Here is a 19,378-nt window from a genome sequence, read left to right as displayed (position 1 = left end):
CCCTCCCCCCCCCCTCCCCCCCTTCCCCAACCCAAACGAGACTTCCTAGCACGAATCCGGGTTCCCAAAGCAGGTAACAGACACCGGGTGGATAACACATCAAAATAGAGAAGAAAGATTGAGAGAATAGCATGCTTTTTGGTTAAAAGAATCCTTTGTGTCTCTGTGAATTTGCCTACAAATACTCGTTTACCATAGTGAAGCAGTTTGTCTTGTAGTCTGAAAGTGATTATGCTTCTTTCAAGTTTCAAGAGAAGTAGGTTTATCTGAGAAATTTTCCCCCAGCAAGTAGAATTTATGTTTAGTATAATTTTCTTACATGTAAAAGTTGGCTCTCTTTCACTGTTCTGAGATAGTGTGTGCTCTAGATAATTCTATTCTCTTACCAGAGAAGTTGCGTATTTGGTTCCCTAGCAAGGGAACGAGAGTGCGGTATGCATAGTACATTTACTTTGTTACTTGACTTTAATATGTTAGGGGAATAAGTGGTCTTTTGTAAGACCAGTCCCTGAACTTCTTGTCTGCATGACTTCTAAAACTGATAATAATATTTGTGCTTTCCCAAAGGGATTGTAAATAAAATGTGCTTTTCCACTTAGTTGCCTGGGGAGAATTGAATAATTGAACTTCCAAAATGACTTGTACTCCCTCTTTCCCATTTTTTTATTACACTATATTTGACTAGGGAAGGATTATAAATAGTTTGGTTTGTATAATTGTACAAGTAGTAGTTGAATAAAATGTTTAAATGATAATGGAATTTCGTTTGAAAAAGCAAAATTTCAGATAAAACACTAAGCTGATTGGTTTAATAGCTCTGAGTTTTAGAACTCCTGAAATTATTTATAAAATGATATTATGGTGCCAAACCTTTTGGGACATTGCCAATGGAAAAGACCAACATATAAGGGGAGGGAGCAAGGCATTATACAAAGAGATCATTCCACAATCTTAGCTGCAACATTGAAGAAATTGCAGTTTTTCAATATTGATATTGAATCATTGATTTAGTTGTGTTTCTTCGAGCTCTTGGTAGGCTGTAGCCTGTATGTATGGACCATCTTGATGAATTCTGTGAACTCTATCATAAATTCATCACCTCATAATCATGATACTTCTGATCCATTACAAACTTCCTACTTTACCTGAAAGGTTCTTCAAAAGTTTCTGAAGCCAGACTTAATTATGTAAGAGATTTTGAAGAACTTACATCTATTACTTCACAGTGTTGAGTAAGTATTAGGATTAGAGATTTTGAAGGTAATACAGGTCCACCAACTTGGGAAGTGGTATTGGGCCTATTCTAGTATATAACTAACACCAAAACACCAAAATTTGCTGGCCATGCGTCTGTCTATCTAAGGTCAAAGAGAAACGGGCAAAGCTTGTGGCCCGTAACCTCCGGGTTATTTTTCCATGGTGCATTTCAGTATTCGCATAACTAATTAATTATGTTGTGCTTTTCCCTGATGTCGAGGTGTGCGCAAGTTGGTTCAGATACAACACAACTTCAACAACATACTTTAGTGTGATCTTACGAGTGATGTGTGGGGAACGTGGGCTATATACAGATCTTATCCCTACCTTGTGTTAGGTAGAGAGGTGGAGAGGTTTCTAATCGACCCTCGGCTATAAAGCCTTTCTCTTTCCCATCATGCATGTTGTATGTTAATGTCATTTAGTTATTAGTTTTGGCATTTCTGCCAGCTAATTGGACCCTAGTTTGTTGTAGGACTGGGTTTGGACAAAATTAGAAAAGAGTTGTCAGCTCAAATAAGGGAAATCCCCTTATAGAAGTGTCCCTATTTGTGTTGGCCCAAGATTCAGCCCTGAGATGATAATGTCCTAATTCAGAACAGTTCTAGGGAAAAGACCAATAGGAGATCACCATTGTTCATGTAAAAAAAAAAAGGAAAAAACTGATAGTTGATGTCTGTCTTAATACATATATGGTGATAATCCATGTAGAAAAATGGAACAACTGATAGTTAGGGTATGAAACTCGGTAATGATGATAATCGATGAAATTCACGTTTGCTATTTTGGTCTAATAAAAAATCTGAAACAAATCTACTTTTACATATTTAAACTTTTCTTAGTTGAAAATGTTACACTGATTCCAATATCCTCTAATAGTTTAATTTTGTTCAATAGAATTTTTCAACTTTGAATGGATTGTGTTGCAAGAATTTTGACATTGTGGTTCATGCATTTGGGAAAATATATTCGACCAACATCCTTTTATTAAATAAAAGTGTTTTTTGTGGATAAGTCACCCTCACCTTTTTTTTTCTTTTTGTGGGGTAAAAAATGTTTTAAAAGCTCTGACTTGTGCTTTCTTGGGTGGGAATAGCACTATCATTGTCACCAATTTATTGATAATGTTTTCCCCACCTTTTTATTTTCCCATTTGAAAACTAATAAAACTTCGTAGCAATGTCAACGAGTTTCCTTAATTTTGCATTTTTTGAGCACTACGTTTTCCATTGCATCACCATCCACTTACTATTATTTGCACCTATGGTGGGGAGCTCAACACTGATTTGCCTCACGGTCCCCCATCCACTTAGTCATGCCTTAGGCATTGTTTCAGTGTTCGGATCAACTTGTATGCATGTCAACTATTTTATCATATCTGTTATCTTCCACAAGCACATGTATCAGATTATTTTGTCATGAACGCATAGGTAAGTGAAATAAATCATCTGATGAGATTTAATCCTTTTAGTCTCCAATGATTTTAATCTACTTAGTGATTGAGAAACCATATTTTTGAACTTACCTATGTTTCACAATCAACATGATCATTACTTTAATATAAAGTAAAATATAATAGAGTTCCACGTAGCAAAGGTTAGGACTTAGGTCATGCTGGTTTGGTGGTCACCAAAAAGTAAAAAGGACTCGTGGTCATACCATAAAGTAGATGATATCAAACTTTTATCCAATTTTTTAGTGTTTCAAAACATATATACCTCCTCATTTTTGGTTTTAAAAATTGCAAATGAAACCAATAAGTGTGGTATTCTTTGAAATACATAATTAGCCAGGCTCCTATATTATGGTTTCATTATCATCATGATTACAATCACACTTAGCTTAGCCATAAAAAAATGTATTAGTGGTTGCCTAAAGTGCTTTGACCAATTCATTGTGCACTTAGTACTCTCTAAATCTTATAATTAAAGAACACCACTACTTCTACTAGTATTCAAACTCATCTCTCTTTATTTTTCTAATGTTTTTATGTGCCACGAGTTATGATGGATACTTGTTATCATTGTCTCTAAACCAAGGGTCATTGACATCGTGTAGCCATGTAGGGTTTTTTTAATCTTTTTTGTTTTTAGAAAGCAGGATGTTGCATAGCCAAATTACAATGATTCATTTATATATTGATGACGGAGTAGAATGGACATAAAGGATTCACATATACACTGATCTCATAAGTATGCATTTTATCGTGAAGATATAATGAATATTTTCAATAGATCCTTGGCTCAAATAAAACAACATCATAACATACGCAGTTTAGTCCCACAAAGTAGGATATGCGGAGAGTAGAGAACAAGTAAATTTTACCCCTACCTCAGACATAGAGAGATTACTTTTGATAGACCCTAGACTCAAGTATAACATATATAAAAAATAAGTCTGGAAAGCAAAATGTAATAACAAAAAAAGTCATGTGAAAACAATGAAGAAGAGAACAATAGAAACACAAAATAATATGATAACTAAAGCAAAGGAAACAATACATGATACTAAAATTGAAAAATAGGATAGTAGGGGAGTAATAATAGCAATTTTGGAAAAGGAACTAGCTAAAGCTTGACTATTAACTTTCTATCATAGTTCTCGACCTTTCATATTTTCCATTCATCTCCTGTCTAATCACCTCTTGCGGAAACTTCTTCAGCCGATCTCTTCTTATACCACTATAGATAATTTCTCACACCTCTCCATTAGGGCATTTGTGTGTCTTTTCTTCCGTATCTGAACCATCTTTGTTGCGCCTCCCATATCTTGTCCACCACGAAGGTCACACCCACCTTATCTCAGATAGTTGCTTCCATGATCTTATCTCTCCTAATATGTTGATCTATGCATCCATCTCGAGATCCCCATATATATTATCGCTATGTATCATCATTATCAATCACCCCATTTCCTTGAACTATTGATCCCAGAAACTTAAAACGTTACCTGATTTGCGTCTCAATCCTTACTTCCACATCAGTCACATGAATTACTTCATGGTAATTTAGCAATAACTTATATTATTGCTAATTCTTTTTACTATCTTCCTTGTTATTTTACCGATCATGCATAATTAAAACGCATCTTAAACAAGCATAATTTATTTATCACCATTTAAAACATACTCAACATTCACTCCTATATAAGGTGTACCATGTTATATGTGTGTGTTTAGTCTGCAAGAGGAAAAATCCAAAAATATTACTTGTTTATTTGTGCTAATAGTAACGAGCCTAAGCTTTTGGCATAGTAACAAAAATCTTTTAGATTTAGTTTGGGTTTGCTTTATTGTTTCTTTTTCTAGGAGGTTGCTTTATTGAGTTTTGACCAAGACTGTCATGGAATAATTTTTTTAGAAAGTAAAGTCACTTTTTTTTTAGAAAACAAGTTCTCTAAATAACTTTGTGCTTGTATAGACTAGCTAATTCCTTTCCTTTTTGATTAATTTTTATTCTTATCCACACTTTAAATTTGTATCTTCGTCTTCTTCTTTTTTTTATAAGAAAAAAATCGTTTACATAATTTGAACTTAAAAGAGGATGAGGAATCTCTGTAGCATCTTATTGATGACGGTTCAATTTTCATTATCTTTATTTTTTCTTTCCTTATTTTCAATTTTTTTTTTTAAAAAAAGAAGAAGTTAAAAGGGGATATAGTATAAATTTAAAACTATTCCATGAAAGAAAGTGATTTCAAAAAGATTTTCAAATATTTGATTTAATCAAGACTTAGTTAAATCAGATAGAATACAATAAAAAAAAGATTTACATAGGTGATAACCATCACTTGAAAATAAATTATTACATATATATATATATTATGATATGATATCATGAGTTTAAATGAAAGAAAGGATGATTCATTTAGTTGATCTTACATTATCAGAAACAAAGGTTTTTCCTGTATCACAGATCAGTGAAAATTTTATGTTATAAAATATAATTTTTTTACCGAATCAATTCACTAAGAAAAAGCACGACAAAAAATAAATTCTCATGAAAATATTAGAAAGCTTCCTGACTTTTTTTTTGTTAAAATATTTTTTTTTTATTGATTTAATTAAAATATCTATAAAAAAAATAATCTCAAACATTTTAAATAAAAAATAATAATTTTGTAATAGTGTTAATTTATTTGGAATCTGAGCATAGTTATTATTGTCGTTGTTTACATGATTTCATGCTCCACCACAATGTGGAAAAGAAAATGAAGTGGACTCATTAATTCTGAGACTTGTAATAAAGAGAAGTTAGTGCCTTATTATCATATATTGTGGTGGAGAATATGGATATAAGGTGTTAATAATTGACAAATCAAACTCTCTTTGTACAAAGTCATAGTAAATATTCTGTCAATATACCTCACCACCGCCCTTCTAAATATTTTATAGTTCTAATTTATTTCCTCTTTAAGGCATGGATTTTTTTGGGTGGGTGGATACAACATTATTTCCATGTATTGCATCTTCCATTTTTCTTTGTCAAACTTTCTGAAAAAGTTGGAATCTAGTGCCTTCCCCAATTGCATTTTCTCTTATCATATATTATTTTAGTGGAAAGATTTTAAGTTCAAAGTTAGATTATAAAATTATATTAATAATGACAATTAAACTAGACCAAATACATGATTAGATGTTACAACTTATCTTTTTTCATTTATTAATGAATTTGATTGTTAAACCTTTTAGCTTCTACCATTAAACACATTCATTCACAACTTTTCATGTACTTAATTTCTCCCTTTATAAATTGGATAAAAAAAATATTAATTCACTACACTTTGTGTTTCATCATCTAATAGTTCTTATGTAATATTTTTTTATTGTTCACTATTTTTCTTATTAATTAGTACCTTTTCGTTCATTTTTTATTTTAATGATGGAAAAATACATCATCTAATAGTTCTCATGTAATATTTTTTTATTGATCACTATTTTTCTTGTTGTTTGTGCCCTTCGTTCATTTTTTTCAATTTTAATGATTGTTGGAGTATTTATGTCCCAAGAAACATCAGCCTTGGAGCCTTTAGGGTTAGAATTTTTGAGTGATATTTCTAATTGGTAAAAATATTATTCTAGCCTTACAAGTTGTTCATTATCCCAAAAAAAAATTTGTTGATATTTAAGATCTAGGCAGAAAGTAAACACTAAAAAGAATTTATTTTATATGCACAAAAACATAGATAGGAGTACTTCAGACAATGTTGAGCAAGTTTGTGTCAATAAGAGTTGGGCTTGTATAAATTATAGCAATAGTAGAGGTCAAACGTGCAAGACACGTTTCCAGAACTAGTATATAATAAGAGGGAATCGAGGTAATTCATGTCGACGTGTCTGCTACAACATTAATTATCTTTTTTTTGTCTTATTATATAAGAAAGAGTTGAGGTGAAGCAGACACATCGACGTATTTATTTTAGCCTCAACTCCAGTTGAGGTGAAGCAGACACCCCGACGTATTTATTTTAGCTTCAATGCTCTATTTTGGAAATATTTATATTAGAGGAAGTTGAGGTGAAGTAAGCACGTCTCCAATATTGACGTGTCTGTTTCCGCCTTCACTCCCTTTTTCTCTTATTATATAAGAGGGAGTTGAGGTGTAGCAGACACTAGCGGTGTACAAAATCGAACCGAAAACTGAATTAAATCGCAAATTCAGTCAAATCGGAAAAAAATTCGACTAGTGGTTTGGTGTTGGAAAAAAAACCCGACTATATTTGGGTTGGTTTGGTTTCAAGTGAAAAAAACCAACCTGAGACCAAACCAACCCGATATTATATATATAATTTTAAATTTTTATTTTATGCGTAAAAATACCTATTTTGATATAATTTTTAAATATTTCTTATACTTTTTCATAGTTTTAATCTTTTAATATATTTATTTCATGTTTGGAAGTTAGAATTCTTAATGATCTAATAAAAATTATAGTTCATACATGTTGGTAATTATAATAAAGTTTAAATAAAAATCAAATTAATATTAATGCAAAAAGAAAATCAATTCAACACTAAGAATGACAATAATATTGAATATTTGTTTTTTAGTTTTACATAGATTTAGACAATTAAAATACATGATCTAATTTTACTTTCTTTTACTATTTAGTCATGTAACTAATACTTGCTAAACTTATTTTAGCATGATTTAATACTTTAAATTATGATCAATCTCATTATGACTTATTAATTTGCATTATTTGTTACGCTATTTTATTGTTATTCTTTGTTGGATATTTTAGCGTCATTAATCATATCATATTTTTTGTTATTTTCTTGAGAAATAACTTAGATACTTGCATTTTGGTAGGACTAAAGAAATATTTGATGTATAAGTAAATTATATGTTTGTATGAATACGTTATTGAAAAAATCCGAAAAACTAGAAGATGAAAAACCCGAGTTTTATTGGTTTATAAATTCAAAAAACCCAACACAAATGATTTGGTTTGATATTTGAAAAATCCGAACCAACCCGGTCATTTACACCTCTAGCAGACACGATACATTGATGTGTCTGCTTCAGCATTAACTTTCTTCATGAAAAAGAATCTTTGTTTTATTTTACAGAAGAGTTGAAATGGACTTGTCTTCGTTGATGTGTCTGCTTTAGACTCAACTCTTTTTTCTTTTTTTAAGTGTTTTAAAATTTTAATTACTGATTTTTCTAAATTATGGAACTCATTGCTACACCCTGAACGGGACCGACACTCTTCTCAAAAGATACTTTGTCATATTCGTGAGCTCACTTTAAAATCCAAAACCAATCCATGAAAATAAATGCACAAAGACTTTCAATAAAATCTTATCAACTAAAACTCATGTGAATTATAAGCATGATTAACAACTCAAGGATATCAATATATAAAATATCATAATCAAGAACTAGGGATACAAATAAGAAACTCAATCCATATATTGAATTTCATGAAAATTGTGGGTAAAGTACTGAGCTGAACTGAACTTTTACTGACTAAATTTAGATATAGGGTGTGAGGACGAACTTGTCCAACACTATGAACAACCTTATATACTTGGAAGAACAAAGTTTTTGAAGAAATTTGAAGAACATAATCGAAAGACTTAAGACCCTAGTTTTTGTCTTCCTTGCGATTTTCTTGGAGATGAAATGTGGAGAAGAATCTTGATTGAAACCTAAGGATTTATTTAAGAGAATCTTGAACTTTGAGCCTTTAGATCTTGAGAAATTGGATATTGGAGTTCTTGATCTTTGGAAGAATGAGAATTGCGGATTTGAGAGTTGCTATACGTATGTTGTAAGATGAACATAGGAAAGTTAATTGAGGGTAAAAAGGGTCAGAAATATCCTTCTACGAATGTATGAAGACCATAAAAATAGAAGATAACGATCTTTTGATGAATTTCATCGATTAAAATGGTGATTTGAATGTCTCATTGGTGAAATAGATAGGGGTTCACCAAATGAGGGCTTTAGATCGTCAAAATAGATAGATACTTAAGGTTTTCTGGGCAATCCAGCGATCTAATTCGGCAATTCAACAACCTATTCAGCGAGTCGCCAAATGGACCGAATTTTCCAATCTGAACATGTTCCAGTAAAATGACCATAAACTTTTACTCCAAATTCGAAATAAGAAAAACTTGATGGCATTAGAAAGAAGACTCATATACCTTTAATTGATTGTCATAGGTCCCCTAATTCATTATCTGTTGAAAGATGAGCGTTTAAATTGACCTAAGTAGAATTTTATATCAAAACTCAGTCGGTAAGGAAATTTTCAGCTCAACCTTGTGCTAGGGCATTCTTGTGACCTTAATATATTCCTCTCCAAATCTATTTCATACTAAAGAATTGATCTTAACACTTATACACAATCAACAATCACTCCGTACGACTTTATACACAAACAAAGAATGGTTCCGGTCTTCGCTTATAAATTTTTGGGGTGTTACATTTTAGTTTGTTTTTAATTTTTAAATTCATCTCTTTTAGTTATAGTGTTATTACTTGAATGTCGCTGATATTTTTGTGTAAATTTTTGCAACTTCTTAGATTAAAAAAAATACGATTCTCAACAAGCCCTCTCACATTAGGTTTTCGAGAAAAAAAGAGTAAGATTATTACAACCACACAAATATATATAATTTATTGTAGAACAAAAATTATCTAACACAATTTCAAATTAACCAATATTAATTATATTTATCAAGTATTCACTTTAGATTTAATGAAATAATTTACAATCACACAAATATATATAACTTATTTTAAAATTTTTGAATTTTAAACTATTTTAAAAAAATTATAAATCAAGATTAGGCCCATACACCAACAAGATTATAAATAGTATAAAGTGAAGAAAATTCAAGGGAAGTAACTTAAAGAAAATAAGTCCATTTTCTGGTGTTCTTTTAGCAATTTTTTGAGGTTCTCAATGTTGATATTCACTTTAATTTAGGTCAAACAAATGAATTAAGTTGGATTTTTATTTTCTTTTGTCGACAAGGTAATGTTAGTTGTGCTCTAATTACACGACAAAGAATCTTACCGACATCGACATATTGTAAATCCGTTGGAATCTTTTTTTTTTTTCCACTAATAAATTGCGCTATTCATAAACTAATAAAAGACATAGATTATTGTATTCTGAATATGAAGAAAAATCTTTGATATGAAATGTTTTCTCCTGAATATGCTATGTGAAATTTGATTCATCGTATTTTAATATAGGTATTAAATCTATATTATGTAAATTTAAATTAATCGAGCTTTAATATAGATATTAAATACGAGGAAATAGAGTAAATTTAATACTCTTTCTGTCCCTAATTACTTGTTCAATTTTTTATTTTTATTTGTTCATTTTAACAAATCAAGAAAAGATAATTTTCTTTACATGTTATACTCTTAATTAATTATTTTGGAAAAAAAAAAGATATTCTTAAAAATTTTAAATTTTTAATTCATCAATTTTATAATTAATAAATATAAAATGATAAATTTGCTGTGTTACTTATTATCTTTTAATAAATATATTAATTTAAAAATGAAAAAATAATTAGGGACAGAGAGAAAAAACCGTTTAGAGGCATGACAAAAGTTGATTGGACTTAAAATAACACTACACGGACACATACACATGTTGGTACAAAGTTTTGTTAAGTTGAATGGATTATTATTTCATTAGTTATCATATCTATTTGGTTAATCATTCTAAAATTGGAATCTTAAAAATTAAATAAATGTGATTCAGGGAGATGGGCACAAATAGTCGTTTTAGCCTTTTAATTAAGGAATAGTTGAAATTTAGACAATTGTAAAGTTTAATTAACGAAAACTTTAGAGTTTAAAATTTCAAATTAAAATATGAAGACAATATGAGTTATGTTCGATTTTAATAGTTCACATTCAGATTGTAGATTTGAAGTTTTAACAATTTAAAATTTCGGACTCACTGGTTTGAAGAAGGAAAATGAGAAGAAACGATCCGCAATTTGGCTTAATTTAGTTAAATAATTGGCTAAAGTCTAAATACAGTTCGTTCTAAAAGTAGGCAGCTGATATTATTTCGACTATTTGTTATACTTTTTCTATTAAAACATAGAATGATGAAATAATTGAAATACACGTAAATTGAGGTAAACACTAATCGTAAAATATTGATTGTTGAAACATTGTCTCCAAAGTATAGTGAGTGAGTACTTAAAGATCTTATTGAAGATTTTGTTTTGTCAAGATTATGGTGAGGCCCCATTCCTTTTGGAAAAAACAAGGCAAAAGTAGAGATCATCAGTCACTTGCAACTCTCCAATTTGCAGCCTCATCCTCTTTCCATTTTAATGACAAAACATGATGAATTGACCTCACCTCTTGGAGCCATATTTCAACACACACTTGGAGTGCTTTACAAGAACTAATTATAACCTCCCCCCACCCCCCCACCACACATGTAGATACGTGGAATTTTTTTTTTTATAGCAGTGAGATTCGATCTTAGGATTTTTGTCTGCATGATATCATGTTGAAGTGTGTGACTGTCTCATCTAAAAACTTAAGTTATTAGAGATAACATACTTTTACTAATTAATGATATTTTTCAATAAGAAGCTCATAGTTGGATTTTAATTGTATTTTATATTCTACTGAAAGAATATATCGTTAAAAAACTTTTGACTGCACCAACTACAAGAAAAAATCACATGATAGTCAAGTCAATATTGGTTAGAATAACTCCAGATAATGTCTTGTAAGATTTTAGACTATGTTATAATTGTTTTAGATTGTAATTAGATAAATGTCTATTTACTAATTTGCTCTTATTAATTTAATGTTTTAAATATAAAATTGATGAATAATATTTCAATAAATTTTTTTAAAAATGGTTACTCATAGAAAAATTACTTAATTTTCTTTTGATTTAATAAAATGGATAAGTAAAAGAGAATAAAAAATTGTTTTTAGAAAGGTTATTTACACAAATAGAATCTTTTGGTGTCACTATTTAAGATTTAACCTAGTTAGCAAAATAGTGCAAAAAAATAACCATTTAGCCAAAAGTTGGAGCAAATTTTTTAGTGGACCACCTGAATGTTGTATTTCATATTGGGCAACACTTTCTCTTAACAATACAACATTCAAATCATTAGTAAAATTCAGTCACAAGACTTGTCTTTGATACCTAGTTATGGTGATCATTACAATTTTGACCACAAATTTTGATGAATTGCTAGAATCTTTTAGCATTTGTGATCGAAAATCTTAAAGATTAGTCACCATTTATCTCTGGTACATCTTAAGATTAAAAAATAGGCATAATACGACCATTAACTTGGCGCTAACGAACAACTATGCTCTCCAACTTTGAATGTGCACAAGTAAACACTTAAAATATTATAAAATTGAACGAGTAGACACACGTATCATACATGACATAATACATCTAAGATGTCACGAGGATACAAAAAACACAATAAAATATATACTAAGAGCTAAAGTGGCCGAAAATATCTCTACCATTGAAAAAAATTACGGCATAAATTTATATTTTGTATCATAATGTAATTACAAGTTATGTCACTTAATTCTTAAAAAACTTTGCTAATAGAGGCATATGTTTGATTCATAATTCACAAGTTATACAGTAAAATAAGAGACATAACTTTATTCTTACCAAACCTATACAGTAAAAGTTCTCTAAACTTAGATATCACACAAAATTAGGTCATCAATAAGAATACTTTGGCCTACAATTTTTTTTTATAGCAAAAATAGGTGTAAAAATTAAAAAAAATAATTTGAAGTGCCCCAAAATAAAGTAGGGATCACTTCTAACTTTTCGGCACGAATTCAAATTTATATATCCCAGACAAAATTTGTACTTTGTTGAGCAAAGTGTTACTTTGTACCCCATTAATCATTTAAATTGATACTAATATTATATAAAAGAATTTATTGTGTCTATAAAATCCCTTAAACATTCCTTCTGTTAATTTGCAGCCCTTTCTGTTTATTCCTATTAATAACTAATAGTTTGAAGAAAATCAGAAGCAAAGTTGTGATGAAGGAGAAAGAGAAGATGTTGCTGCTACATGAACTTGTTGTAATGCTAACAATGGTGTTAATATTGTTGGTAAATGGAGTAAAGGGTCATCGAATTCTTGTCGATACAGATATGGATACCGATGATTTCTTTGCTCTTTTCTACCTTTTGAAACTTAACACATCACAAATAGACTTAAAGGTTTGCCTTTTTTTTGTTGAAAGCATGTCATGGAATGTAATATAACTTGGAAGGGATATATTTTCGTATATTGAGAGTTATTTTTGGGCTGCAGGCAATAACTATTAGCACAAATGGATGGACTGATGCAGGACATGCTGTAAATCAAGTGTATGATATGCTTTACATGATGGGACGTGACGATATTGTTGTTGGTGTGGGAGGTGAAGGTGGAATACTTCCTAATGGTACCATTCTGCCTGATGTTGGTGGATATCTCCCTATAATTGATCAGGTGAACATAAATTTTTCATTTGCTCTACTTTTGGTTCTACTCTGCGAGTCAAGAATCATTTGCTGGTTAGTTAAACGTCTTCATAATTTTCGTTTACTTGAAATCTTGAGTGTGTTAACTTTTCAATGATTTGTTAGGGAAATGCTACAGCTGGTTATTGTAGATTCAGACAGGCTATTCCTGTAGGTCCTGGAGGACGTTTGGATATCGACTCTAATTTTGGATTCAGAAAGAGCTTCCTCCCACAGGTATCATTTTGCATTAAAACTGAATGGAGGATTACTTTGTCTAGCTTCCTAATCACATTTTTTCTGGTTTTACACAAGAAGAAACAGAATTAGACAATTTAACTTCAGTCTGCAGTCTGCAGTATGGTTGAATGTAACGGCAGAATATCGTTTAATCAACCAAAGAGCACTGCCTACTTAAATCTGTCTTCTGTTTGCTGTCTGTCAATCACAATGAAATGGCATATAGCAACAACATTCCCAATGAAATCCCATAAAGTGTGGTCTGGGGCGGGTAGAATGTACGCAGTTGCATAAATTATATAACTTTTTCTTGTATATGAGTAATGAAGAGTCTTACTTCGGAAGGTGCTGAATGTGTATATCTAGACTTGACACTAATGCAACTATTTTTGAGGAGAAGATAAGTTTTATCCCTTGTGAAATTACTAGATGAAGGAGCTTAGGTCTATTGCTTAGTTCCCCTATGTTTAAAATGTTTTCATAACATGTTCATCTTCCACTTATCAACAGGGGAAGAGACATTATTCACCTCTTCGACAGCCAACGGCGCAGCAAGTAATGATCAACACGATTTCATCTGGGCCTACAGTGGTTTTTCTCATCGCGTCACATACAAATTTTGCGCTATTTCTCCTAAGTAATCCACATTTAAAGAAAAATGTTGAGCACATTTACATAATGGGAGGTGGAGTAAGGTCAAGGAATCCTACAGGTTGCTGTCCTCAGAATGTCAGCTCCTCTTGCCAACCGCAGCAATGTGGTGAAGTTGGCAATTTATTCACAGATTACACAAGCAACCCTTATGCAGAATTCAATTTCTTTATGGATCCTTTTGCTGCTTATCAGGTATTACAGAAATCAATAGGCCTTTCACTGCATATATGCGGTAGCTAATCCTATTGGTAAACAACTGTCATCGTTCCCTTATGCTGTAGGTAATTCATTCCGGCATTCCAGTAACTCTTGTCCCATTGGATGCCACAAACACCATTCCGGTGACTGAAAAGTTTATTGAAACTTTTGAGAAGAATCAGCATACTTACGAGGCACAATACTGTTTCAAGTCATTGAAAATGGCCCGTGATACTTGGTTTGATGACCAATTCAACACGGTAATATTTTAGAAATGTTGAGCTTAGTAAATGCATAGTTATATGAAAACATCAGTGAAAATGTGATTTACTGATGACAATGTTGCTAAATGCAGATTTATTTTGTGTTGCTAAACGCAGAGTTATTTTATGTGGGACTCCTTTATGTCTGGTGTAGCTGCTTCAATCATGCAGAAACAACACAACCAGCACGGAGAAAATGAATTTGCAGAAATGGAGTATATCAATATCACTATAGTTACTTCAAACAAGCCATATGGGATCTCTGATGGATCAAATCCTATTTTTGATGGTCATATAACTCCAAAGTTCAGCGTAGCACGAAATGAAGTTCACAGTGGTCATGTTCAGACTAAGCTTCGCGATCCATTCTGCATAGAAAAGAACAGGAGAGGCAGATGTCAGGTGATGAATTGTTTCAGGTCATTATCTGGATTATGGTTTTTAGTTATTGTCTCTAGTAAAGTTGACATTTAGTTGTAACTTGCAAAAGCATGATTTAACTCCTTATTCATGGGATGATTTTCTTTGTTTATTTCTGTTTTTTCATTCACTTCTCTATACTTAAATTTGTACTGTTATGTATTCTGACTTGGTGGTGTTTATCAGGATGGTTATACAAAAGAAGTTTTTGGTCCAGGAGGAGTGCCTATTCTTGTTGCTATAAGAGCAAAACCCAATCGAAATGCTAATAGTGAACTGGACAGAGAGTTTTTCGTTAGCTTTCTGGATGTAAGTTACTAATTTCTGGTTTAAATTGGTTGCATTTTCATATGTAAGATAAAAGCACAGACAATTATAGAACTAATACTATATTTATCATGGGTTACAGGTTATAAACAGAAGAGAAAACGCTGGACGATTTAACTTTTCTACGCAATTTCCTTATTACAAAAAAGTACTTTACAAACCAGATTTCAGAGGCAAACATCTTGGAAAGAATGTTGTGTTTGATATGGATATGAGCGCTGGAGATTTTCTAGCTCTCTTTTACCTCCTTAAGTTACCAATAGAAGAAATTAATCTGAAGGTAAATGGACTTCTATTTTGATTTAGATCCTCTATCCCGAGTGACGTTGCAGAAACAGGCTGAGTCTAAAATAAAGGACTAAATTTTGTAAAATAACTAAGTTGAGGTAGCAATGCTTGTCAATGTGCAATATCTTCTTCCATTCAGGCTATAATTGTGAGTCCAACTGGCTGGGCGAATGCTGCAACCATTGATTCTGTGTATGATTTGCTTCATATGATGGGTCGTGATGACATTCCCGTGGGCCTTGGAGATGTTTTTGCAATGAACCAGTCTGATCCTATTTTCTATGCAGTTGGTGACTGCAAGTACAACAAGGTTATCCCACAAGGTTGTGGTGGATTCCTCGACTCCGACACTCTTTATGGTTTATCTCGTTCTTTGCCACGAAGTCCTCGCAGGTACATGGTCTAGCTAGTGTCAATCATTTGCCTAAAGGAAAAGCAGTAAAGCATTAACATTTCATGTCTTTCACATGTCCATTTGTTTAATGTGCAGTTATACTGATCTATCTGCTTCATCTTAACGATTTCAGATATACAGCTGAAAATTCTATGAAATATGGAGCTCTACGAGACACTGATCATCCCGAACTCAGACAACCTCTAGCACTAGAAGTATGGGAGTCAGCAGTGAAATTACTCAGACCAGGATCTAAGATTACCATTTTAACAAATGGTCCATTGACTAATATAGCAAAGATCGTTCTTACAGGCGAGAATACGACCAAAGCTATCCAGGCAAGCATTTCCTCTACCCTTTGAGAAAGAGCCAGGGCGGGATAACTCGTTCAATAACTGTACTAATATAGGCAGCAATGCCTTTTATATTCTGATGCAGGATATAATAATTGTTGGAGGACACATGAATCATGACAACATTGAGAATGGAAACGTGATCAACGTTCCTTCTAATAGATTCGCGGAACTGAATATGTTTCTTGACCCTCTAGCTGCACAAACCGTTTTGAGTTCAGATCTTAATATCACTCTCATTCCACTTGGCATTCAGCAGAAAGTCAGTGCATTTCCTGAAATTCTCGAAATGCTTAACCTGACTAAAAGGACACCTGAAGCAATCTTCGCAAGGCGTTTGCTCTCAAGGCTACACCACTTGAAAAAGAGACATCCTAAATACAAACATATGGTACATAATCTCAATTCAATTTATCCCAACTTTTGTCCTCTTAACACTGAACGCGTTATTTTGGAAATGTTTTGCAATGTTTGTATCATAACAGGATACATTTCTCGGAGAAATCCTTGGAGCAGTAGTTTTGGCTGGTGATCATTCTGTACTAGAATCAACATTTGGTGTCAAGAACATAAAAGTATCTGCCTCAGGGTGTGAATCTGAAGATGGACAGATACTTATCGACGAAAAGCAAGGCAAATCAGTGAGAGTATTGGAGAATGTTGATCCATTAGCTTATTATAACGCGTTTGCAAATCGACTAGGTGATGTAAAACAGTCTGCTATAGTTGGAAGCTTTGATAAGCAGAGAAGAATTTGGAATACACCATTCAATAGAAAGAAAACTACCCCTTAATTGCTCTTCCAGAAAAAGTTTCTTTAGGTGATTTTTTCAACCACTAATTCATCAAAAATATTGCCACTTAACTCATTATTGTTGCTTAAGAAATAGTAACAAAATTGTACATTATACAGTTAAAGTTGTTATAATTAATGGGGAGGAAATAAAGGAAATTATTTTACTCGTGACTCGTTAAAAAACGAAAAGTGTCACATGTATCTCATAGGAAATCTCCCTTTCTATCCTTACCAAATGCCTTTGTGTTTTTAAACATCTTGATGAAGATTTTTACTAAGAGTAGGACTATTTTTATATGTTCATTAATATCCTCTTGCTCGTTCCAAGCTCGAAGTACCATTTGTACAAATAAGAATCCCGACTTTATATTTTCCTTTTGTTCTATTAATTATTCCTCAAGTAATTCTTCATTTATTTACTTTTCTATCAAACTTACTCTCAGAAAAAGGTTTGAGGTTAAGGGTGTTCACGATTTGGATAAAAATCGATCCAAACTAAAAAATCAAACCAACGATTAAATGAATCAATTTTATTTAGGGTTTGATTTGGTTTGGTTTTAGATTTTTAAAAAATCGATTGTATTTGATTTGATTATAATTTTTTTTGAAAAAATTTGAATAAATAACCGAATCAAACCGATAAATAATATATATAACATAATATACTATTTTATAAACAATTTTAAAAATCTTATATATGTATCCAGCAAAATTTATTTAGAATTTACTTGTGAAAGTAAAAATGCCCAAGGTAAGAACATTTTATCTTATCGGTTTCATGTATATGAGTATTTATGATAATTATTTGTGGGAACTGAAAATGTCTCTTCCTTCTAAGACAAAAGTAGTGAATTTTGAAGTTTTATTCATAGTATATTCAATGATTGAAAGTTTCTTAATTTCAGTCATCTAACTAATTTTCGTTTTAAATGAATTATTGTCACTTTTTTCACGTTTTGAATGAATTAGTATGCATATGGTTAATAACCAAATAACAAACCAAATCAAACCGAAACCGATAAATGTATATTATATTAAATTTTATTTGGTTGTGATGATTTCAAAAACCGATTAAGTTGGTTTGATGTTAATTTTGACTAATAACCGACCTAAACCATCCCGTAAACACCCCCTACCTCTACCTGAGGCTAACGAACATCATGTGTTATACTTTTTGATTACCAATTAGCATATCAAATTATTCTGATGTCAAATTATACTCCCAAATTTGAGGGCTTTTGAGTAATTATGAGTGCTATTTAATGTAATTAACTTTCATTTTTGTTTACATCCCTATTCTATGAAATAGGGCGAAACGTCGCGGCAACTCGAAAATAATTAATTAATTCAATTTTAACAAAGTTTTAAAAAATAATCGAGTTTTAAAAAAGAGTCGCCACCTAATTTTTAGGAAAAATAGGAAACCATTAAATGATTTACGAAACCAAATTGATTCTAGGTAAGGGGTTCAAGTTATTCCGAAGGGAAGGGGTTAGGCACCCTTCGGAATCCACAAATGTGGTTCACGACTGAATTCATTTTTTTTCAAATTGAGGAAGAATATAAAATAATGTACAAGTATAATAAACATTCAATATGCACAATAAAATAAAATAATAATTATCGGCCTAAGGTTTGCCTAACGTCAATATTTACAATAATGAAATAAAAGGAGAAACACCTCCGGGTACCTGTAAAGACACTTAGTAAAAGAGTTAGTGCCAAATAAATATAAATAAAAATGAATAACTCAAATAATAACTAAAAAATAAAGATCCGTCTTATTAACATGGGAGGCCTTGGAAATCGACGGTAATTTCTTCATCGGCCATTTCAACAACTAAAATATGTAAACTTAAAATAAAATTCCGTCTTTTAAAATGGAAAGGCCTCCAAAACCGACGGAGAATTTTTTCATTGGCCCTTTTAACAAATATATTTAATATAACTTGAACATCAACAAAACATAACAAACTTATCCCAAGAGAATATGGAAAATAACAATCAAACTAAAACAACATAATTAGAAATGAAAACAACAATAACGTAATATATAAAAATAAAAATAACATTAGAATAGAATAATAACAAAACCCTGAAAAGTTAAGATAGCAAATAGTTGACTAACAATTTTAAAATAATAATAATAATAAATAAATAAACATCAAATCGTAAAATAA

General features: G+C 31.4%; 1 protein-coding gene across 3 annotated transcripts; it reads left to right on the top strand.

Moving 5' to 3' along the window:
- Positions 1-12,630: 12,630 nt before the first annotated feature.
- LOC107016208 (pyrimidine-specific ribonucleoside hydrolase RihA-like) lies at positions 12,631-17,404 on the top strand. Of its 3 annotated transcripts, XM_015216733.2 has the most exons (12): positions 12,798-12,980; positions 13,075-13,254; positions 13,392-13,502; positions 14,016-14,351; positions 14,441-14,617; positions 14,738-15,022; positions 15,227-15,349; positions 15,450-15,647; positions 15,795-16,048; positions 16,183-16,387; positions 16,488-16,793; positions 16,888-17,404. In XM_015216733.2, exons 1-12 carry the CDS (start codon positions 12,798-12,800, stop codon positions 17,194-17,196), a joined length of 2,667 nt encoding a protein of 888 aa, XP_015072219.1. In that variant the 3' UTR covers positions 17,197-17,404. The 3 variants fall into 3 exon arrangements, 2 of the variants coding, with proteins under 2 accessions (XP_027770457.1, XP_015072219.1); XR_003576823.1 differs by lacking the exons at positions 15,795-16,048; positions 16,183-16,387; positions 16,488-16,793; positions 16,888-17,404 and having other exon boundaries at positions 12,631-12,980; positions 14,738-15,039; positions 15,450-15,591; XM_027914656.1 differs by lacking the exons at positions 15,227-15,349; positions 15,450-15,647; positions 15,795-16,048; ... (1 more) ...; positions 16,488-16,793; positions 16,888-17,404 and having other exon boundaries at positions 12,633-12,980; positions 14,713-14,959.
- The last annotated feature ends 1,974 nt before the right edge of the window (positions 17,405-19,378 follow it).

This window comes from Solanum pennellii, chromosome 1 (assembly GCF_001406875.1).
Source record: "Solanum pennellii chromosome 1, SPENNV200".
In the NCBI taxonomy this organism is placed as follows: Eukaryota; Viridiplantae; Streptophyta; class Magnoliopsida; order Solanales; family Solanaceae; genus Solanum; species Solanum pennellii.
The sequence above is the reverse complement of the archived record's forward strand: the minus strand, read 5'-3'. Positions and strand labels throughout refer to the sequence as shown.

Bases quoted from the DNA above. Each gene is read 5' to 3' on its own strand.
- LOC107016208 (XM_015216733.2), top strand. From the start codon at position 12,798: ATGAAGGAGAAAGAGAAGATGTTGCTGCTACATGAACTTGTTGTAATG. The intron at 12,981-13,074 runs GTTTGCCTTTTT...TTTGGGCTGCAG, and splicing joins CATCACAAATAGACTTAAAG to GCAATAACTATTAGCACAAA. The intron at 15,648-15,794 runs GTAAATGGACTT...TCTTCCATTCAG, and splicing joins TAGAAGAAATTAATCTGAAG to GCTATAATTGTGAGTCCAAC.